The 20,160-nt window shown below is 37.4% G+C and overlaps 1 protein-coding gene across 1 annotated transcript in view; it reads left to right on the top strand.

The window, feature by feature from the left end:
- Positions 1-20,160, top strand: part of AGPS (alkylglycerone phosphate synthase) — an 88,008-nt gene that overhangs the window by 40,702 nt on the left and 27,146 nt on the right. Inside the window, exons 5-13 of the mRNA XM_009646038.2 lie at positions 3,353-3,443; positions 7,879-7,999; positions 8,081-8,155; positions 9,688-9,759; positions 11,596-11,675; positions 13,886-13,966; positions 17,302-17,427; positions 19,466-19,574; positions 20,005-20,132. Of these exons, the coding sequence (XP_009644333.2) occupies positions 3,353-3,443; positions 7,879-7,999; positions 8,081-8,155; positions 9,688-9,759; positions 11,596-11,675; positions 13,886-13,966; positions 17,302-17,427; positions 19,466-19,574; positions 20,005-20,132 (883 nt within the window). The remainder of the gene's footprint in view (positions 1-3,352; positions 3,444-7,878; positions 8,000-8,080; positions 8,156-9,687; positions 9,760-11,595; positions 11,676-13,885; positions 13,967-17,301; positions 17,428-19,465; positions 19,575-20,004; positions 20,133-20,160) is intronic.

Raw genomic sequence — 20,160 nt, 5'->3', positions numbered from 1 at the left:
AGGCTTGTTTTTCTGAGAAATGTTTTTTTTGAGGAAATTACATTAAAATTAAGTCGACTTGGGGATTTCTTAATTTTCTTCCAGTGAGATTTAAGCCTGTTACTTAGCATCCTAACTAGTTTTTTTTTTTTCTTCTGCTTCAGTGGAAAGTAGTTTTGCAGTCTCTTCCCTGGTTTAAAAAATACACTTTTTGTAAGAGTAAAGAACAACAACAGGGAAGAGAAATAAGTACTGTCCTTCAGAAAAATTCCTTCCTGGTCTCTATGACCAGGTATGAGCTAGTTTGAGTCAAAGCTGTTGAGCACTTTAAGCCTTAATTTATTAATTTGCAAATTAATATTAAAATGCAAAGCCTTGTCTTAGGCACTTGAGCTCACTGTATAATATTTAGGGAGATCTTGGTGGTCTCTCTTCTCTTGCCAGGATTCTGACTCTTGTCACTTTGTCACTCATTCTTTCATCTGATACCTTCAGTTTATCTGAGGTAGGTTATGCTGCATAGAAAACTTACGTAGTGTGCTTTGAAGAAAAAATAAAAAAAGGTAAAGAGCTGCAATTGGATTTTTTTTTTCAGGAGGGAAGCATCAAGGCTGCTGTCTGAGTACTAGTCACTGTCCTAGATGGGGGGGAGAATGGTGGGGTTTTCCCCCATCTGCATTCTTGCTAACTGGTAGATAGTATTAGAAATGCCCTGTTGGGCCATACCAGTGTAGTTTCTGTGGAGTAGTTTGTCACAGTGGCAAAAGGAGAGTGAAGTGAAAATCTGAAAATAGGCATCTGCAAAAATGTTGTACATGCCTCTTCCTTTTAGTATCCACTTACAGATCTGTTGTCCATAAATTTGTCTAATAGCTTTCAAGTCTGCTGATGCTGTCTGCCTCTACAGCATCCTGTGGCAGCAAGTTCCAGGTTGCTGTTGTGTAAAGTGCTTGTGTTTTAAACTAAGTATCCCTTACGGTATTGTAGGATTAGGTGAGTGATGGTTTGTCAGCTTATCTACTGCTCTGTTGATTATATAAGACTCAATTATATCCTCTCTTCCACTTTCTGTCCATGCTGTGAGGAGTCCTGGGCCCTTTAGTCTCTGCTTGTAAGGCCCCTTGGTCTTCACAGTTGCTGTTCTCTGAACCCTCTCTAGCTCTACTACATCTTTTTGGTGAGACAGGGACAAAAACTGTGTGCAGCATTCATGGTGAAGATACACCAGGGTTCTACAGAGCAGAGCTGTGTTCTTTCTTATGCGTGCCTGGTTGATGCATAACATTATTGGCTGCTGTTGTATGTTGGCAGTGAAGACTTTTCCTATACTGACTACTGGTCTGATTCCGCAAAAGATGCGAGTAATGCTTTTTTTTTTAATCTTCCATCTTCATCTGTCAGGTCAGGTTTTTTTAAGGTCCTGAGTTACTTCCTATCAATGTAGTATCTACCTGCCCAAAAGAGCTGCTTGTATTCACTTGGCTGGAGAGTCCACTGATGAATCCAGATCACTGATGCAGACATTATATGAAACTGGGTCCTTCTTGGACAGTCATCAATAAACCCTGCCCTTTGCTTCTTATCTTAACCGTACCTTATCCTTCAGCCTCTAGAAGAACCTTTCCTTCAGCAGCAATATATTTTCTTAAATATCTTTTGGTGTCAACACCTGTCGAAGTATAAAGAAGTGTGGAATTTAATGTTCGTTGTATCTCCTTTATTTACGTCCTACTTTCACACCCTGACAGAACTCCAAGGGTTAGTGAAACAGGATTTCTCTTTATGAAAGCCATGTTGACTTTCCCAACAGACTATGCTTTTCCATGTGCTAAATGATCTTTTCATTATAGACTCTATCATCTCACCAGGGATAGGTTGATACTTACTAGTGTGAGCAACTAAACCTGTGTTTGAGGGGTGAGTGTGCATGGAGGAGGTCTCTTGGGGGGCTTCTTGCACCATCTACGTGCATATAAAGCTTGCTTCCTGAGCAATCACACACTGCATTTTGTGCAGTAAACTCACTAACTCTGTGCTGTGACTTCTGTCTGTGTCTTGACTTAAAAATTGTTGGTTTTCTGATAGCTTTAGTTTGTCCTTTGAATAAGTGATTGCAAGCTAGCTATAGTAATGGGTTGGCAATATCAAAAAGTATGTCTGGAGAAGAAAACACACCAAGCTGACCTTGAGTCTTTCTTACCTTTGTTGCAAACTTCTGATGCAAATTCATTTAACTTCCATTGCTTATTGCACTTTCCTTTTCATAGAATTCACATAACTTTCATGTGGGTATAATGATACAATAACAGCTGTCACAGGAGGAATGACTGAATGCTGTCTTAGAAGCTGAAGAGTTTAGCTTGAGTTGCGATATGGTTGTAGCCTTTAATCTCTAGGAAGAGTAGGGTTTTTGCAATAGGAGAACTGGGAGGTAGTTGACATAAGGAAACAAAAGGAATCGATCTTTCTGTGTAATAGGTGACTTAGTTGTAGAGTTGGTTGCAACATGTGAAGGATAGGGCTGTAATTGGATTAACAGTGGTTGAATAATCTTAGGAGGAATACCTATGAGGCATAATGCAATGACCCAGGTGCGAACTATAGTAAGTATTCTCAGCTGCTGAAAGCTCTTAATACCAAAGAAAGGTCCTTTTTTCTCTTCTCAGAGAATGTTTGTGTATATGTAAACGCGCCCAAGGTGTGTATATGTATACAGTTAATGGCAATAGTTTTTACCTGTTCAAGTGTGTCCCCAGCCTTATTTCTTTTCACACGTGGTACAGATGTTCACAAACAGCTCCTCTGTCCCTTGTCTGTAAGTCTTCATCTGTCACATAGCTAAGCTCTTGCCAAAGAGTTTGCAACAGAAATAAATCCACACTTCTTGATGGCTTCTGATGATGAGCAAAGAATCTTTAATGCTGTTTTTCTTCAAAACATGTAAGGTGTACTGAGCTGGGCTTGTGTGTGACTGCTGTTGTTTACGTTGCAGTGGGTCTGTACACACATAGCCTCTACCTGTAACAGGCGTGCAAACTGTGATGCTGCTTTCTGCACTACTGAAAGGGAGAGACCTTCTGTAAAAGTGAAGATGGGGGAGTGGGATATCTGAGGAGTCTAATGCCACAATATCCAAAGATCGTGACAGAAAATAATACCTAAGATGTTGACATATGATTTGATTTTGTGTGAAGTACAGAACAGTTAAATACAATGAAATGTGCAATTGTATGAAAACTAAATGTGCAGAAGCTTTGCAGGCTTGTAGGTAAAGAATTTGATTTAAAACTTAACCATTTGTGCATATGTAAAATCGGAAGAAGTGTATCTGACTTTTAATTTAAAATGACCCTATGTAATATTGACTTTTCAGGTACAGATTAGGTGGTATGGTATTACCAACTTTTAAGGAATGGATAGAAAAAACCTTTGGAGCAAGTCTGGAGCACAAAACTACCTCTAGAGTAAGTAAATAGCTGAACCAGTTCCTTTGAACATTAGTCTTGGTGATAATCAAGACCACATTGTTAAAGATGATTCAGCTGTTGTCCTGAAGGTCACCTTGCACATGATTTAATATAGTGTATAAATACTGCAGTTTTTGAAAAAAGTGTTCTACATAAAATGTTCAATGACTTAGCATGACTTGTGGTTCCAGGTTAAGTGGTGGTACTTTTATTGGAATGAAAGTCTCCCAACACAGGGAGGGGTTTTTTTTGTCCTTGTTTGTAGGTTGCTTTTCAAGTTTGTGGAAACTGTTAGCCTAGAGGTTTATGCAACTTCAATGTTGTTCATGACAACAAAGACAGAAGATACAGTGAAGTTAAATTGTGCTGTGTTTTCAGTGTATCTAATGATATCCAAGTTCTTGTTTGACAGTAATTTTTTTACAATGCCTGGGTGCTGAAAACTGGCTACCAGAATACTCAAGATTGAGTTGAACGTTTTCAGAACAACAGCACATTCTGAATGTTCTGGGTTTTGTGAAACATCCATATTTTGCTTTTCCATAACAGTAACTCATGTCAGAGTCAGGAAACTTGACTCCCTTCCAAGAATTCCTTTGAGGTTGCAGGTTCCTGACTAGTTAGCTGCTTAAGCAGTGTTGGAAGCACGCTATGCTTGTACATCAACTATAGCAACCCTGCTTTGCGTAACAGTTTTACCCATTTCCTGAGTGAGTTCAAGATTGCGTTTTCTCTGAAGTAGGTGATCTCACAGAGCCTGAAAACTTGAACACTTCTTCAGTCTTCTGTTAATCAAGACATTCTTTCATCTGTTATGACTTGCAGGATCCCATCTGCCAATATATTTTGAAGAAAAAAAAAAAAACAACCCAAAACATTTGATGTGTTTTCCTTGACCAGTATTGGTCTTAACTGGCCAGCTGCTTTAATTTGCTGTGACTGGAAGTCCTGAGAGATGTTCCCTTTCTACATGTAGAGGAAATATAGAAAAATGTAAAGTTGGAGGACAAGGGCAGATTCTTGAATAGTATCTTGATTCTACAGCACATCTTGCAAAACAGCTCTTCAGGATATTTGCTGGCAATATTGAATGCTTTTCTGTTATGTTGTGCCCCTCTGGTCCTGATGTCCTTGTTGCAATCTGAAACAGGCTGGCTACCTTGACACAGAATAGGACTTTTTGGAGCCTCAAATATGTATATGGACTTCTCATAGCTATTCTCAACTACTACTGAATGTCCCCCGTTTTCATGTCTCTGTCATGGTTCCTAGCTTATATTTCAGGTTGTCATGCTATATTGGTTTTTCACCTTCTACTGTCATCAGAGCATAAAGGAACTTGATTATAGGAACAGCAGTAGGAGAAGACTCTCTTGGACCACTTGTCTTTCTATCTCATCTCTTCCTGCCTCTGTTTTACAAGACTGGGGAGCTCCCTGTTGCATGCAACTCTTCTGTTACAATTAACAACAGTAAATGTACTTGCTTCCGTGATGCTCGAGGCCTGATGATGATTTTTACTTTTTCAGACTAGACTTACCATACGTAGCAGTTTAGACCTAGTTCACGTAGGCTTCCTGTCTAGCCTTCCAGTGCATAAATCTTAAAATATTTTAGTCCCATAAGACTAAATAAAGGTATACTTTGTTTGGCATTGTGTATAAGATTTATGTGGATACATATTAACTCTTTAGTCTTGAAGATAAAACCTAAAGGATTAAAATACTTCTGGAAGAGAGATAAAAATCAAGATACTTAAGACCATCTGCAAGGAATTGTTACAGCTTTAAGTATTTTGTGTGTCTCATGGAGAACAAAGATTTTCAAGCACTTGGTGTTCAACTTGATATGATATTAAATAGTTCTGTCTGTGGAAATCCATGAAGAAACCAAAGCTTAAAATAGAAAATGTGTTTGTTTTTCATGTTTCCCAAGTTTCTGTCAGAGCTCTGCTCTTTGGGTTAGCAAACAGCATTGTGAATGTGTATTAATAGCAGAATAGAGCAGCAATCCAAGATTTGAATTTGTCTCTGCTTATTGTGACTGGCCCCTAAAATCATGATCTCTCACCTGAGCAACACTTAATCTCAATTTCTGTGTTTGTCAGTGACAAAGTGAATATATTGTTGGGAAAAGCCTTTCCCAGATGCCTGACGCCTTATTTCAAGAAGTAGAATATTATCCTTAAAGCAAGTCAGAACAGCATGTATCCTCTTCCAGAAGTCAAATCATTGTTAAAACTATTTTCATTAGGTCATGTGTCCCATATTGAAAACTCTAAACCAAACACTTAGCTGTCCTTTTGAACCTCTAAATGTTGTTCAATCATGAACATCTCATGCAGATATTGCTTTCTGAATTATTTCTGTAAGTACTCTTAATTTCTACATAACCTTACGTAGCTTCTTGTAGGATGGACACTGATAGGCAAGTTCCATCACCATGGATCTTTTGACTAACTGAAAACTTTCCAATTGAAGGTTAAAGCTTCCCTTCTTCAGCTTTTACTTCTGACTGCCGCTGTGGTGGCGAATGGGAGGCAATTAATCTCGGTTTTCCTTGCTGTTAGCTTGGTAACCAGTGCTATACTCTAAACTTTTATCCTAAGACACATGTTGGCAAAAAGTACCAGCTGTTCTGGAGGTTATGTAGAGCAAAGATAGATAAAACACCATTCCAGAAAAGAAAATTTGGATGGGTAGGTGTACTTTTTGTAGAAGACTGAAAGTTCGGAAGGTGAAAGAAAAGTGAATGCAGTTTTGCTGTTTTCTGTTTGTACTTGTGAAGAAGCATAGGCTAGGGTCATCAAAGGAATGTCTATGTGGAACATTTTGTATGAAGTAGTGTTTGGTGGTAGGGCTTTAAGCAAGCCCTTCCCAGCATCCTTAGACAGCCCATAGTCTTTCCTGATGGCTTTGCAACAAAACTGCAAGAATGTTCTTCTATTTGAGTTGAAGGTGATGTCAGTTAATTTCCAGCAAGTTTTCGTGACAGAAGTTTGAAAGCACTGCACTATGTTTTAACTAATTTTTGTGGAACTCCTAACTTTTAAGAGTGTATTTAAAATAAAAGATGGAGTAGTGAAACATTTTCAGTTCTCCTATTCTTGAACTTGGGGGACTTTGATAACTGGAAATAAGATTCTTGACCGACATTTTACTTCAAAATAGGAGTTGAAGTCCAGAAGTTAGTTTTTAGTAATAAGACAAGCTTTCTATCTAATTAAAGAGCTCCTTAATTAGAGGCCATTTGTAATAGATGATGTATTCCTTTAGAGAGGTTAGCCAAAAAGTAAAAATTAATTTATTGGCTCCATTTTTAAGGAGGGGGAGAAAAAGCATGTTGTTCTCTTGGAACCTTGAAAGAATTGCACTTAATGTCTACAAAGATCTTACTTTTTTGGAACTGGGTCCTGTAAACAATCCTTATTCTCTTAAGTAGGTTAAAAACATAGTTCATGTGTTGACTTTTTAATGTGCCGGATATCTAAAGTGGACTTTAGAAAAGAGAATTATGTGGTGAGGTCTGCACTTTGAGAAGCCATAAGAATACTATATGAGACATCTGTTGTAAGGTTGTCTTTTTTTCTAGCAGCCCATTCCTCCAGGTCCTTAAGCAGGGGTTTTCCCTCTGGACTTACAGAACCTTGATTCAAGGCCTGTTGGTAAGCCAAAATGTTGAGTGTAGCTTCTTTGAAAGAAAAACTTTTTCCCAAGGTGTTAATCAGAACTAATAGCTAGAGGCTTTCTGGAAGCATCTGCATGTCAGTGACTGAACGTGGATTTTTATAAAGTCTTTCTGATGCATGAGGTCTGCTTAAAGTATGCTGATTATGTTAGATCAGTCAAACTTAGTTTTGCCTTGCTTTGGACTTTTGATTAGGCTTTGGTCTGAGATGGCTTTAACTTCCAGTATGTGATAGTAGGAGGGGGAAGTGGGTTGGTAGAAACAGAAACGTAAATGGAGGAATTTGCAGAATGGGTAGTTGCTTTAATATGTATTCCTCCATATTGGAGGAGGAATTTATATTTAAGAAGGCATGTTGACCTTCAATCTCTACCCCTTTATCAACAGGAGAGTCTCTAGTTGTGTTCAGGCAGCTGTTTTTCTTTGGATCTTGGGAAGGCTTTAAAAAGGTATTTTGTTCAGTATGTGCTCATAAGCTAGTGCATTTCTCCAAATTTCTCAGGAGGAAAAAAGGTAAGAATGTGCTACTGAAATAAAACTTCCTCTATGCATCTAGGCAGTGGGGTACCAGGGAGGACAAGTGGAATCAGTGACTGAAGAATGAGGAAGGCAACTTCTGTATTTCTGATCTTAAATAGTTGAGTTTAGGTATCGGTTAGTGTTAACCTGTTTTTATTATTTTTGTTGTACAGAAGTGCCGTAAGAGTGAACCTACCTTTAATGATCTTATTTTCTTGTATTGTAGGCATCCTTAAATGTTAATGATGTACCTCCATCCATTGTAAATGAAGAATTTCTTCAGGATCTTAGAGCCACTAAAATCTCATATTCGCAGGACGCAGAAGATAGGGTATTCAGAGCTCACGGTAAGAGAACTTCATTTATGTAACTGTGCTGCTTTTGATGCTTCCTTGTTTGAGCTTGTTAACTCATTGTTTGTGTTTCAGGTCACTGCCTACATGAGATATTTGTACTCAGGGAAGGAATGTTTAAGCGAATTCCTGATATAGTTGTATGGCCTGGTAAGCTTCAATTGTCTTATTCTCCCTTCTGATTTAGGAGGCCATTGTTTTAGTAAACTCCTGTGCTTTCTTGTCATGGGGAAGCTGTATCTTGGTTCACTGACTTCACTCGCCTTTACAGAAACTGAAGGAATTTTCTCCTGAATGGTAATCATGATTGCTTAACATCTGGCTTGCAGGTTGTGCCTGTGAAATCCCATCACTTTGTAGGGAAGTGAAATTTATTATTAAATATAGCTGAAGTTTCTGTTGACAGATGAACTCATGACTTAAGTAGCCACAGTGTACTCCTATCAGAACACCTTATAAAGGATCACTGACTTGAAGAAAGAGCAGTGCAATCTAAGTACAGGCTTAGGTCCACTTAAATAGAGTAATAACTAATGCTATTGTAGATAATGTGTAGCAGAACATATGCTTGCTTCTGTTTAGTAGAAGGATACAAACACGCAAACAGATTTGACTTTATTTCCAGACTTTTGTGAATTTTCTACCTGAGTCACGTTTCTCTGGTCACTAGGAACTACTTCCCATGTGCCATTCTTCAATAGCTAACCAAAAAGACATTTGATCTAAGTACCTGTCAATTTCTGTTTAGCTATATGAATCCAACTCTTTCCTTATTTTTTATAACTCTTTCTGATACTTTGATATCTGCACTGCATTAGAAACCCCAACATTTCTGATAAGAACTTAGTCTTAGCTTGCTTCCTTTATTTAGGGGGAAAAAAAATCACATATGGGAAGCATAAAAAGAGGCACTATAAGATGCATCTAATTACTTGAGGACAGGTACTGACATGACAGCACTGGTGACTGAACAGCACTTGCCACAGCTTTATTTGTGCAGCTCCAAAAGGAACTGAAATCAAATGATTGACTACCTTTGTTTAGAGCTGCTCTGTATGGTAAGGGCACAGTAGCTAGAGTTTGTAAGCCTATTTATTCAGTCCTGCTCATTCTCTGCTGCTTGCATGAACTCATGTACGGCCTGTATTTGATCTTTTTGATCCTTGTCCTTGCCTGTGCACAAGCATTCTGCTTCCCTCTTTGACCAGATACAGAATGCATTCTGAAAAGGTAAACTTCACCAGCAACTCTACTTTTGAAACTGAATGTCAGCCAGGAAGAAAAAGATGTGTTGTTCATCTCTCAAAGATACTTATTTCTCACTTAAAATAAATTGGACAGCCTATTCTCAATAAAAGCTTTAAACTTGATTTCTTCTCCAAGATACCTGGATTAATTGGTAACTGTTTGGTAGCCCATCTTACCCTGAGAGTTTGCAGGTGGTCTCAGTCCATGACTAGAGCAGGAGACAATGGCTGTAGTTTGTTCTTCAAATACAGAATTGTTTCAGGACTAAACTTTGGTCTAGAACTCTGATGTTTCTGACCCCAGCTCTTATTTAGCACCTAGCTCTTTGAAATGTCTTCCTTGCTGGTGTCAGAAAAGGAGCTGTTGCTTATTCAGACTTGCAGTATTTAGTACTAAGCACAAATCCTGTTTTTTAACTGTTTGGACTTTTTTAGTTTGCCATGAAGATGTAGTTAAAATTGTGGAATTAGCCTGCAAACACAATCTCTGCATAATACCATTTGGCGGTAAGTGTTATGAAATCTCAAATCTGTTTAACATTACCAGTGAAAATGTATTCTACTGGAATTCAGTTTAAGTGTGTCATCTTAGTAATATATTGTACCATTAATTCAATAGTTAGACTTTTTAATAGTATTTTAAGTGTCGTCTTAATGTTTTTATGATCTTGAAGTATTAAAAGCTGCTATATTAAATTTAGTGGAAGTCATTAAAAGTGTGTCAACATGTTGAATATTAAATGTGCAAGAGGAGTGATTATATGAAGCTGAAATCTACCTCTGTCTTGGAAGTCTTCTAGGAAATAAGAGATTCAAATATGTTGGAGGTAACATGGTTTTGGATGTGTTACTTGTGTTCTGTTCCCACAAACATGTATAAATTAGGGTTTTTTTGTTGTACTGTTGAAACTCAAAGGTCCAGGGAGGATTGTGGTCAGATACCGTACTGCAAAATCATTAACCATAATTCTAATTTCCTTTTAGACATTGTTCAGTTTGAAAGTTATAGTAGAGATTCTTGTCACAAGGGTTTTACAGAAAATGTTCCAGGTACAGAGTACAGGTAAAGGCCTGCGTTCTTCTCGGCCTAAACAATTTCTAAAGGACTTCAGGTTTTTAATCATGGATGCTTTTTCCTCTAAGTCTGCTGAAGTAGAGTGGTGAGCTACTTTGTTTTAACTTAGAGCTTAGGGAAAACAAGATGTTGGCTTTAATGACTTTGTTCTGTGAAAAGTTGTTTTTGTCAAGAACTCTTAATTCTCTGGGATTAATATGTGTGTTCTACTTGATACTTGCTTATGCTGTAGGAGTATAGCCCCTGTAGGAAGGACACTTACTGTTTGAGAAGGTGAGCGTGTCACTTGAAGACCATACCAAACTAGTAGAGCTGGTTTGTCCCTAAAATGCTCTCACCCTTGCCAGATCCATCTGGAGAGCTGCAAGACTGCTACAGGTCACTTTGGTACTAGTAAATTGGTACAGCTGAAAGCAGCAATATCGAGTATCTCTTGTTCATTGACCAGGATACAGGAAGATCTTCAGAGTGTTTTCCAAGTCTGTTTATACTGAACTACAGTAAACTTCTGGATTTATTACTGTAGGGGTTGATATTTAAGGAAAATGCCACCTTTTGTATCACTGGCTTTACCGCACCTGGGAAGTGTTTTATTAGTTGGCACTGTCTCTGTACTTGCCATTGGTTGTTCCTCTTGTGGCTTGCTGTGGATCTTTAGCATCCCAGTAGCTCTTTTCCTATGGCTTTTGTAGTCTTTGAGAAGCCAAAGACTTCTTGGAGGCTGTCCTGTGACATCCTATAAAGATACATTAGAAACCTCCAGAGAAGTTTGACTTTTTGTTTTATCCATTTTTTGTATAGTTACATCCTTTCAGTTTCTTGCTTTCAGGTAAGTATTGTATTCCTGTATTAGGTAAACTTCTTAAGCCAGCTTTCTAGGTAGAAGTGTTATAGCTTCCATAGTGATCGATCTCAAAAGAGTATTTAGCAACCATAGCTATCTCTTTCTTGGATGGCTTTGTTGTTTCTTATGCTTCTTTGTTTTAAAACTCTATTCTGGACTTAACAGAAGCAGCTGAGATGGTCATAGAATTTCATGGTGTTAAAACATAGTCAGCTCCAGTGCTGCCTTGATTTTGTAAAACCCAGTTTTTGCGAGAAGACACAGCCTTAAAAGGCTAATCATTAGCCTCAAACAGTTAGCTTCAGTGATCTTACTTTAGTACTATAGTATATTTAGTACAATATCAGAAAGGAGGGAGAGAGGGATGGTATGTGAAGAAAAAACACCTGAGAATTTTATGACAATGTTGCCCCCATATTTGCAGGAGGGACAAGTGTCTCTAGTGCTCTTGAATGTCCTGAAGAAGAAAAAAGAACAATTATCTCACTGGATACATCACAAATGGTATGTGTCTCTTAATTTTTTCATCTTTATTTTTTTAAGTTATCCTACAGTTAACTTTAGTGATCACTAGAGAATATTTCTTTCTTTGCAAGAATAAAGTAGGGATGGAAGTATTAATCTGTACCATGCATGATTTGATTAATACTCCTTCAGTTGAAGTTATATTTTGCTGATGTTAGCCATGTATGACTTCAGTATGGCCTGTATGTATTTAATAGGGGAAAAAAATCACTGTTAAGCCTTCTTGTAGCAGCTTTAAGTGAAAATCAGAGGAAGCCACTATTCTATATTGGAACTCGTACCCGAGGTTAAATGAAAGGCTAGGAGGAAGTTATTTGTTATTGCAGATTTCACTAGTTTTTGCAGACTTAAAAGTACTTAAAGCAAAGGTTGGTAAGGTGACCCAATGTCTATAAATCAGCTTGAGGGATCAAGTTTAAAGACAAAAAAACCTAGATTTTTGTGTAGATAGCATCTTGAGTATGTGAAGTTCATAGGTTTATTGCAGTCTAGAAATGAAGTTCTGTAAAATTTAGTGCTAGTCTTCATCTTTCCTTTATGAAGGAGCTTTAGACTTTTAAAACGATAGTTTTATGACTATATGGTAATGAGATGCTTCAGAAACAGTTCTGTATCTTTGTAAGGCCTCTGAGTACCTGCTGAGCTTATTAACTCCTTTAGCCTTGAAGATAAGACCTGGGTTTTGGCTCCATTATCTCCACTCGGTCAGTGGTGCTTCAGTTAAACTTGTTTCTCAGTATGTCTGGCTACAAAGTGATCTTTTTGGCAAAGGTGGTAGTTGTATATTGAAGGAAGCTCTTTGGGTATCTATATGGAGTGAAATCCAAAGAGTACAATACTGACTCAAGCCTTCGTTTGAACTCATTGATTCATAGCCCACAGCTTTGACTTCCTTCTGGTTTGGGGGTGGGAAAGGAATGTGGTTATCTCTTCTTATCATGCTTTTGTGTCAGCTAGGTATGTAAGTATACACCAAGTCAGAAAATAGACCACTTTCATGTGTCTTGAATGACTCTGCTAGCCAATTATTGTAATCATTAATGAGGAAGGAAAAGAAATAAATTAAGGTGAAAAAAAGTATTGTCAGTGTTGAAATCTGGGTGTTTCAGAGCAGTTAAGATGATTGGCTAAGCTTTACTATTTTAATAGACACTTACTTAATGGGTATCTTCATCTTATGTAGAGTCTATATTGCATAAAAACTGATTTACATAAGCATCTTAAATAGGTTAAGCAGTTTATATTGAAGCTGAAGGTGTCTGAAAGGAGCTGAACTAGCTGGCTTTGAATAATTAGCTAGCCCAGATGTTGTGAGGGGAGACAATTTCTTTAAAGCGTAGTTTAAGTTGGACTACAAGATGTCCATATTTGTCATTTGAAAAATCAAGACAAAGGGAAGCTAGAGGTGTTCTCCTTGTATGCAATATCAATACACAAAATTATAGAAGTACACCAGAACTGTACTTAATAAGAACGAAGATTAGAAGCTGAGGCTTCTGTGACATCCTTATTATAAACAAAGCTAAAACCATATTTAAGTTTTTCCTTCATGTGGATTGTCCTCATTGACGATCATGCTTAGTGCACCATGTAACTTGTAGCGTTTACTACTTTTCCTATTTAGTAGAATATACTGATGGGACAGTGAGTGTCTCATTGGATAAAAATTATATAATCCTTCCAAGTATCTTAAATTTCTGAAGTACATACATACTCTGACATCCTGTAGTAATCTTGCTTCTAGCTTACTGTGTCAAGATCCAGCAGCCTAACTGGAATAACTGAATGCAGTCTATTATAACCCATGGAGTATGTTTAAGAATACGTTTCTTGGTGCATACTTAATGTCCAGATAGTCAGATTCAGTCATGTTAATTGTGAAAATCACTGTATTGCTTAAGTTCTGTAAGAGTTTTGACTTAATTCTTTCTGGCTTTTCTGCATTGTTTCTGTAAACGTTCCTAGTATAAATTGACTAATAAGTATTGTACTCTTATAGTGGTGACTTCATAAATTGTAACCTGTTGTGTAGCTGTTTGAGGGAGTGAAGGGGCTCACCTTCCACTGCTGTAATAACTGGAGTTGTATTAATAGTAAACTGTATGACCAAGCATGTTGATCCTATAGCATTAGGGAAGGAAATAAAAATCTTTAACACTGATTCTTAGTTTTGAACGGCTTTTCAACAGAACCGGATTCTCTGGATAGATGAGAAAAACTTAACAGCTTGTGTGGAAGCTGGCATTGTTGGACAAGATCTGGAAAAACAGGTATTTTTAACTTTCCTAGCTGTTCCTCATGTCTTGTCTAAATCATTGAACTCTAGCTTAATTCTTGTGTGTTTCCATGCAGACTGGTGTGGTAAGCATTATATGTATGCCTATGAACCATATAGCATTGGATGCTGTATTTGAACATTTTAAATTTTTTTTCTCTTTAGTTCTAGCCACAAAATGTCACTACAGTAGTAAGTTGACAATTCATAGGATGTAATGCTGTGCTTTGTTTCAAACCTTAGATAAACCCTTGTGGCTGCAAGACATAATGCTTTGTACCAATTACCAGGAAAAGTTCAAATTGTCATTTTGTGATCAAGTTTTAGTCATTTGGCCAGAGGTCCTTTCCTCAGAAAGGTTAGAACATATAACATATCAGCTCTTTTTGCTGCTTCTTAAGGCCAGCTACAGGAGAGTAGCAGAAAGGATGGAGAGCTGCCCAAAACAAGAGTTCAGTGGAAGATTAAATCACCTTAATTTTAAGTGACCTCTAGTGGCTTGTAATTGCAGTTTGTCAGATGAACCACAGCACCCTTCTCAGGGTCTTTTTGGTGTTCCTCTATGATCAAGCAAGTTGTGGATGTTTGTTACTGTTCTTCAGGATGTGCAGTTCTGCTTATTTAAAAAAAAATTCTAGGACTTGACTTATTTGATAGCTAAATGTTGTCTAAACTTTTCTTAGTGCCTAAATGCACTTTACAAATATGCAGAGATTTGAAGGGGTTTTTGAATGTTTTTTTCCAGACCACTTTTTACAAGAAAACTTGTCATACTTGACTAATAGAGCTGTTTATGATGAGGCCTTTCCTGCCTCTTATTTTATTTTCCCTTTTATCATTTGATGTAATATTTTAACCTTTCCAGATGTGTTTCTCTCAAGCCTAGAATTAAAATGTGAAGGGAATATTCTCTGCATTTAAATGACATCTTTCCAGGATAGTAGTTTGATATTTCACAACTATCTATCCTTTAAATGCCACTACTTTTCCTTTCACTTAAAGTAAGGGACAATATTCCCTTGCTGCTTATAGCTCTTATGAGCTGAAATACTACTGTTGTAGTTATCCTTTTTGAATATTTTTTTATAAAAAACTTTTTTCAATCAGGTTTTTGGCTATGAAAAGAGTACTTGTCAATTTGTTCAATACTGAATATAAACTAGTATTCATACAAGGGTTTTAATAACATGGAGTGACTGAGCGCATGAGGACTTCTGTGCAGTTCCTTCAGTCTGCAAAGAATTCAAAATCAGATAATCTACTTAATGTGTGTGTGTATATATATTTAAAAACTTACTACATGTACTGGAACCCCAGTGTTACTAGCAAATGGGATGTGATTAAAGCTAGGACTCAGTTGTGCTTGTTTTGTGTAGTACAGTCTGAACATAACTATGATTTAATATTATAGTTAATGCCAGTTTAGACTTCCACTGAAGTACAGGTAGAATGCAGACAGACATTTGGACTGTACAAAGAAGAAACTGTTTGAAAGGGCTTTTTGGTTTGGTTTGCAGCTTGCTAGTATCAAGTAATCTTTGGATTGAAGGGTAATCCAATTTCTGTTGCCTTACGAGACTTTACCAGCATTCTCTAGGAATTGTGTTGCAGTGGAAAGGTTTGGTGCCTCTTGCTGTGTTCCTCACTTTTTTTGGGTGCTGGGGTTACTCAGTAGGCTATCTCATTTACAGATACCATGAATCTTACAACAGTAAAATAGAGCTGAATTCTAAACAAATAACAGACTTGGAAAACCTGATATTTGACAGAAGTTAGGCTGTAAGTGGTGTTATAATGGGGCATTCAAAATCAATGTGCACTTCACACATTTGTCTGTCTGAGTAAGTGACTCTAGTGTGATTAAGACACTATTTTCTGTGGGATGAGAACTCTGGGTATCAGTGGGCTCTATGGAGAAGCCTCAAGTTACTTGTTTTGTCAGAACAGAATATGGAATAATAGCTGATAGGTGAGGACTAAAGGTGGCAAAAGGATAATGAAGATAGAATGATGATTGATATTGTTTGTTGTAATAAGCATTATCAATTGAATTGTGATTCTATAGGAAAGCCTAGTACATGCTTATATTTTCTGGATGAGGTTGTCTCTTGCATCTGCAAAGTATATAGCATAATTTCTCCCCTATCCTGTTAAGTGCTCTTAGCAAATGCTGTTTGTACAACAGGCTTCAAGGAGTTTAGACCAAGTGCTTTGTACATGCACAGTCAGTTACAAGTTTCCAAAAGCACGGTCTTCTGCTGTGCTTGTGTTTATACAACTTGTAGAAACTGGTAAGTTGTGACTGAAGCAAATTTCTTGTCATGTTGGGGAACAAGGAGGGTGCAGGCTCCAACCCTTCCCTAATATATGACCAGTAAGCATAAAAAGCTACAAGCTCCTCTGGTGTGAGAGAGGACTGTGATCTAGATGAATCGCCGTAGATGTTACATAGAAGTGACTCTCAGTCATTTAAGTTAGAAGCACTTTGTACAACAGAACATAGTTAATGATCCACATCATGTGGTATACTTAAATACCTATGTCCAACTGGATTGTTATCAGTTGGTCAGTGCAAATTGGTAATCTCAAATGCACTAACACAGTTATCACTTAATGTGAGACTGGGTCTTTAATTCTTCCTGTCCGACAGCTTTGGTGTTGCAATTCTGAGGGCGTTCAGTCAACCTCAGGTGCTGTGCAGATGGCAAAGTCAAGCTAATACAGAAAAATGAGAAACAAGTGACTACTTAATGTACAGGAATGCGTGATCTGCATTGCAAATAGTTGACAGCGTTGCATACAGGAAGCCCAGCCAGATGGCTGTATATTAGAACACATCACTCCTTGAGAGAATTAAGTACAGGCAATTTGCTCACATTTTCTGCAGACCTGCTGCATATCACATTAGGACAGAAAGAACAAGAGATTAAGTGTCTTATTGGCAGTGTTTGTGCAAAGTTGGCAGTCACTTAGTTATAATTTTTTTCCATATGTATTTGAATTTGCACCTTCTTATGAACAATAGAAGTCTTAGTTTTAAAATATGGGGGAGGAGTATTATAGGTTGATATGTAAGCACAGCATATGTACAGTAGAAGCAGAATCAATTTGCATTTCATTTACATATCAGACAAAACTTGCGCTTCAATAAATGGAGGTATGGTCAGGATACTCAAAAAGAAACAAACCCACCCATCAGACAAAACTTGCGCTTCAATAAATGGAGGTGTGGTCAGGATACTCAAAAAAAACCAAACCCACCCTAGAATGTTGATATTTGGAGTACAAAGCAATTGCAGGCTCTGTAGAATGTATTTTTTTTTTCTTTAGCTTGCTGAAAATGGCTTCTGTACAGGCCATGAACCAGACTCCATGGAGTTCAGTTCACTAGGAGGATGGGTAGCAACACGAGCATCAGGCATGAAAAAAAACATCTATGGAAACATTGAAGATCTGGTAAGTAGTTCTAATGCTTTTCCTAGTTAATTATTCTGTTTGGAGGCTTAACTTTTATAGTGACTCACAATGAAGGGAAATGGGATAGTAAATTGCGGTTCGCTTAACAAATGATACAGTTTTGGCATCAAATCTTGAATGAAATGCTTGTTTGCTTTTGATATTAGGACTAATAATCCCTATTGCTGATCTAAAAGTCAAGTTTCATTTTGGTACTCACTGGGAAGGAGTGACTCCACTACCTTCTTTCACTGTTCTGTGCTTTCTATTAATCCAGTTTAATAATCCTGTCAAACTTTTAGGGTGATTCCAAAATCCCCATGTTGTCTCTTGCTTGTTGTGTGATCCTGAAGTTGTCTAGTTGGATCATCTAACTCCGACAGCAAGCTAGCTCTTTCCACCTTCCTACCTTCCCCTAGGCTAGTAGTTTTTTCAAACCAGTAGGCTGATCTAATTGACCATGTGGATGCACAGTGGTGAAATCTAATGCCACCACATGGTCTGTAGGAACCCTGAGGAAGGAAGCAATGGACTGGGAATGGCAGTATTCTACTCTTGAATCTGTTTTAAGCATTAAAATGGTTCATCTTTTTATTAACCCAGGTAACTTCGTTTTTTAAATCATACTTTTGACTTAAAAATCTACCTTTTTCTGGTATAACAAATATATTGAAGTTAAGTAATCACTGTTCAGACTTCGCCTTTTTGCTTCAAACTTCCAGCTTTCTTTTGTAGTTTGTACAATAACCCTTCCACACATGAGGGTTTTTCCTTCTTTCCTGCAGCACACTCTAAGTAATTTATCCCCATCAGCTGATAGTTCAGACATGTTTGTTCTGTGCACAGATGTGATGCTTCTGTATCAGTAACTGAGCTTGGCAGGAACTACAGTTTTTATTCGATAGGCCTGGCTGAAGTAAAACTACTAGCACTTACCAAGTGTCATCTGTCCCCTACTGCCTGAAGTGTTACTGAATGGTATAGTTTTGCTTGGACTGGAAGATGTGGAACAGAAGGCTTTTCTATTATGGAAGCATAACTCCAGGCTAAAACAGCTTCTGAAATTTTCATTAGGAGGAAATAGGATTGAAAATTGATTTGGAACACTTCACGAGTTTCAGAATGCCATAGTGAGAAAGTTTCAGGGAAGTGTTTACCTTCAGAGGAAACTTTATATCTAGAAATGGTGTGTTATATAAGCTGCCTAAAGTCCACTTATTGCAGAATCAACAGTTCATAAAATGCACGTAATGAAATTCTTGAAGAACTCAGAGCAGGATGAAAATTACCTAGTGACCTGTGTTTGAAAGTTTTAAAGTCATTAGTTGAAATTCAGTAATTTTGTTTCATTTAAGGGCTTCACTAAAAAAAAAAACACCAAACCCCACCCTTCCTTGGTTTAAAATAATTGAATAAAGGACTAAAAAAATATCTGGGCTTTGTATTGCATGTGCATTAATAAAGCTGGCAGCAATTACATTGAAAAACATGTTGAAAAGCAACTTTCTAGCTTTACATATGTATCAGTCTTATGGCAGATTTAATATCGATAATCTAGAACACAAAGCTTACTTCTGTCTTTTTTCCTAGTAGAAATATTTCTGTAGCAACTGACTGAATTGTATCAGCTTTATCAAGCAGTGGTTCTAAAGCAAATTCTAAGCAAAATTTAAACCCTCACTTTTTTCCTCTGAAGTACTATGTATATGCTGGACTAAAAATCCTAGTACTCATAAAGTACTATCTACACTGAGAAACAAAGCAGTTCTAACTGGTACTGTCTGCATGTAGCAAACAGTTGATTTGTCATAGAAATGGAAACAATCTGTTGTGTGGGCAAACCATGCTGTGTTAGAAATAATCGTTAGTAACAGTCCTCAGGTTACCCAAAAGTTCTTGGGGCTACCTACAGAATGTCTAAAGTCTACAGAGCTGAACTGTATCAAGCTTAATATAGATTTTGTAGAAAATAAATATAATAAACCAAAAATCTGTGCTTAATGCTAGTATTTATAGTCATTGCATATTGTTTAAACAGGTGATTCATATAAAAATGGTAACTCCTAGAGGAATAGTAGAAAAAAACTGTCAAGTACCTCGCATGTCAACAGGACCTGATATCCATCACTTCATTATGGGATCTGAAGGTATAAACACAGTAATTTCACATAACTGCATCTTAATTCAGCTTCTGTAATGGCTTGATTAGAGCATCTTTAATGCTGTGGCTTCCACTATGCTTATGGGTGGCATTATGCAGGCATGAATTTCTTGTATTAGGTGAATACATTGAGACTTTAATTAGGACTGTGAAGTTAAGCAATGCTGAACAGTGCTTAAAACAGATCTGTGGAATTAGCCTATAAGCCTACTAACAAACATAATGATTTAGAGGGTATCTTGTAAGAAGTCACCACGTAAATAGTTAGGAATAAATCGTATACTACTGCAATACTGAATTTTGGGGATTTCTGATTTATGTTAACTTACAATATCCTGGTAAACAGTTGTTAAGTTGGGTAATGTGCAAGAAGTACGTCTTGCAACACTTTACTTAGTTTTTCTTTTTTCCTGAAGGAACTCTTGGAGTGGTTACTGAAGTTACGATAAAGATTCGCCCAGTCCCTGAATACCAGAAGTATGGCTCTGTGGTCTTCCCCAACTTTGAACGAGGGGTGGCCTGCTTAAGGGAAGTGGCAAAGCAGGTAAAGAGGTTGACTTCACTCAAGAACA

Source organism: Egretta garzetta, unplaced genomic scaffold (assembly GCF_000687185.1).
Source record: "Egretta garzetta isolate BGI_Z169 unplaced genomic scaffold, ASM68718v1 scaffold539, whole genome shotgun sequence".
NCBI classification, from domain to species: Eukaryota; Metazoa; Chordata; class Aves; order Pelecaniformes; family Ardeidae; genus Egretta; species Egretta garzetta.
This window is presented reverse-complemented; position numbering and strand designations above follow the sequence as displayed.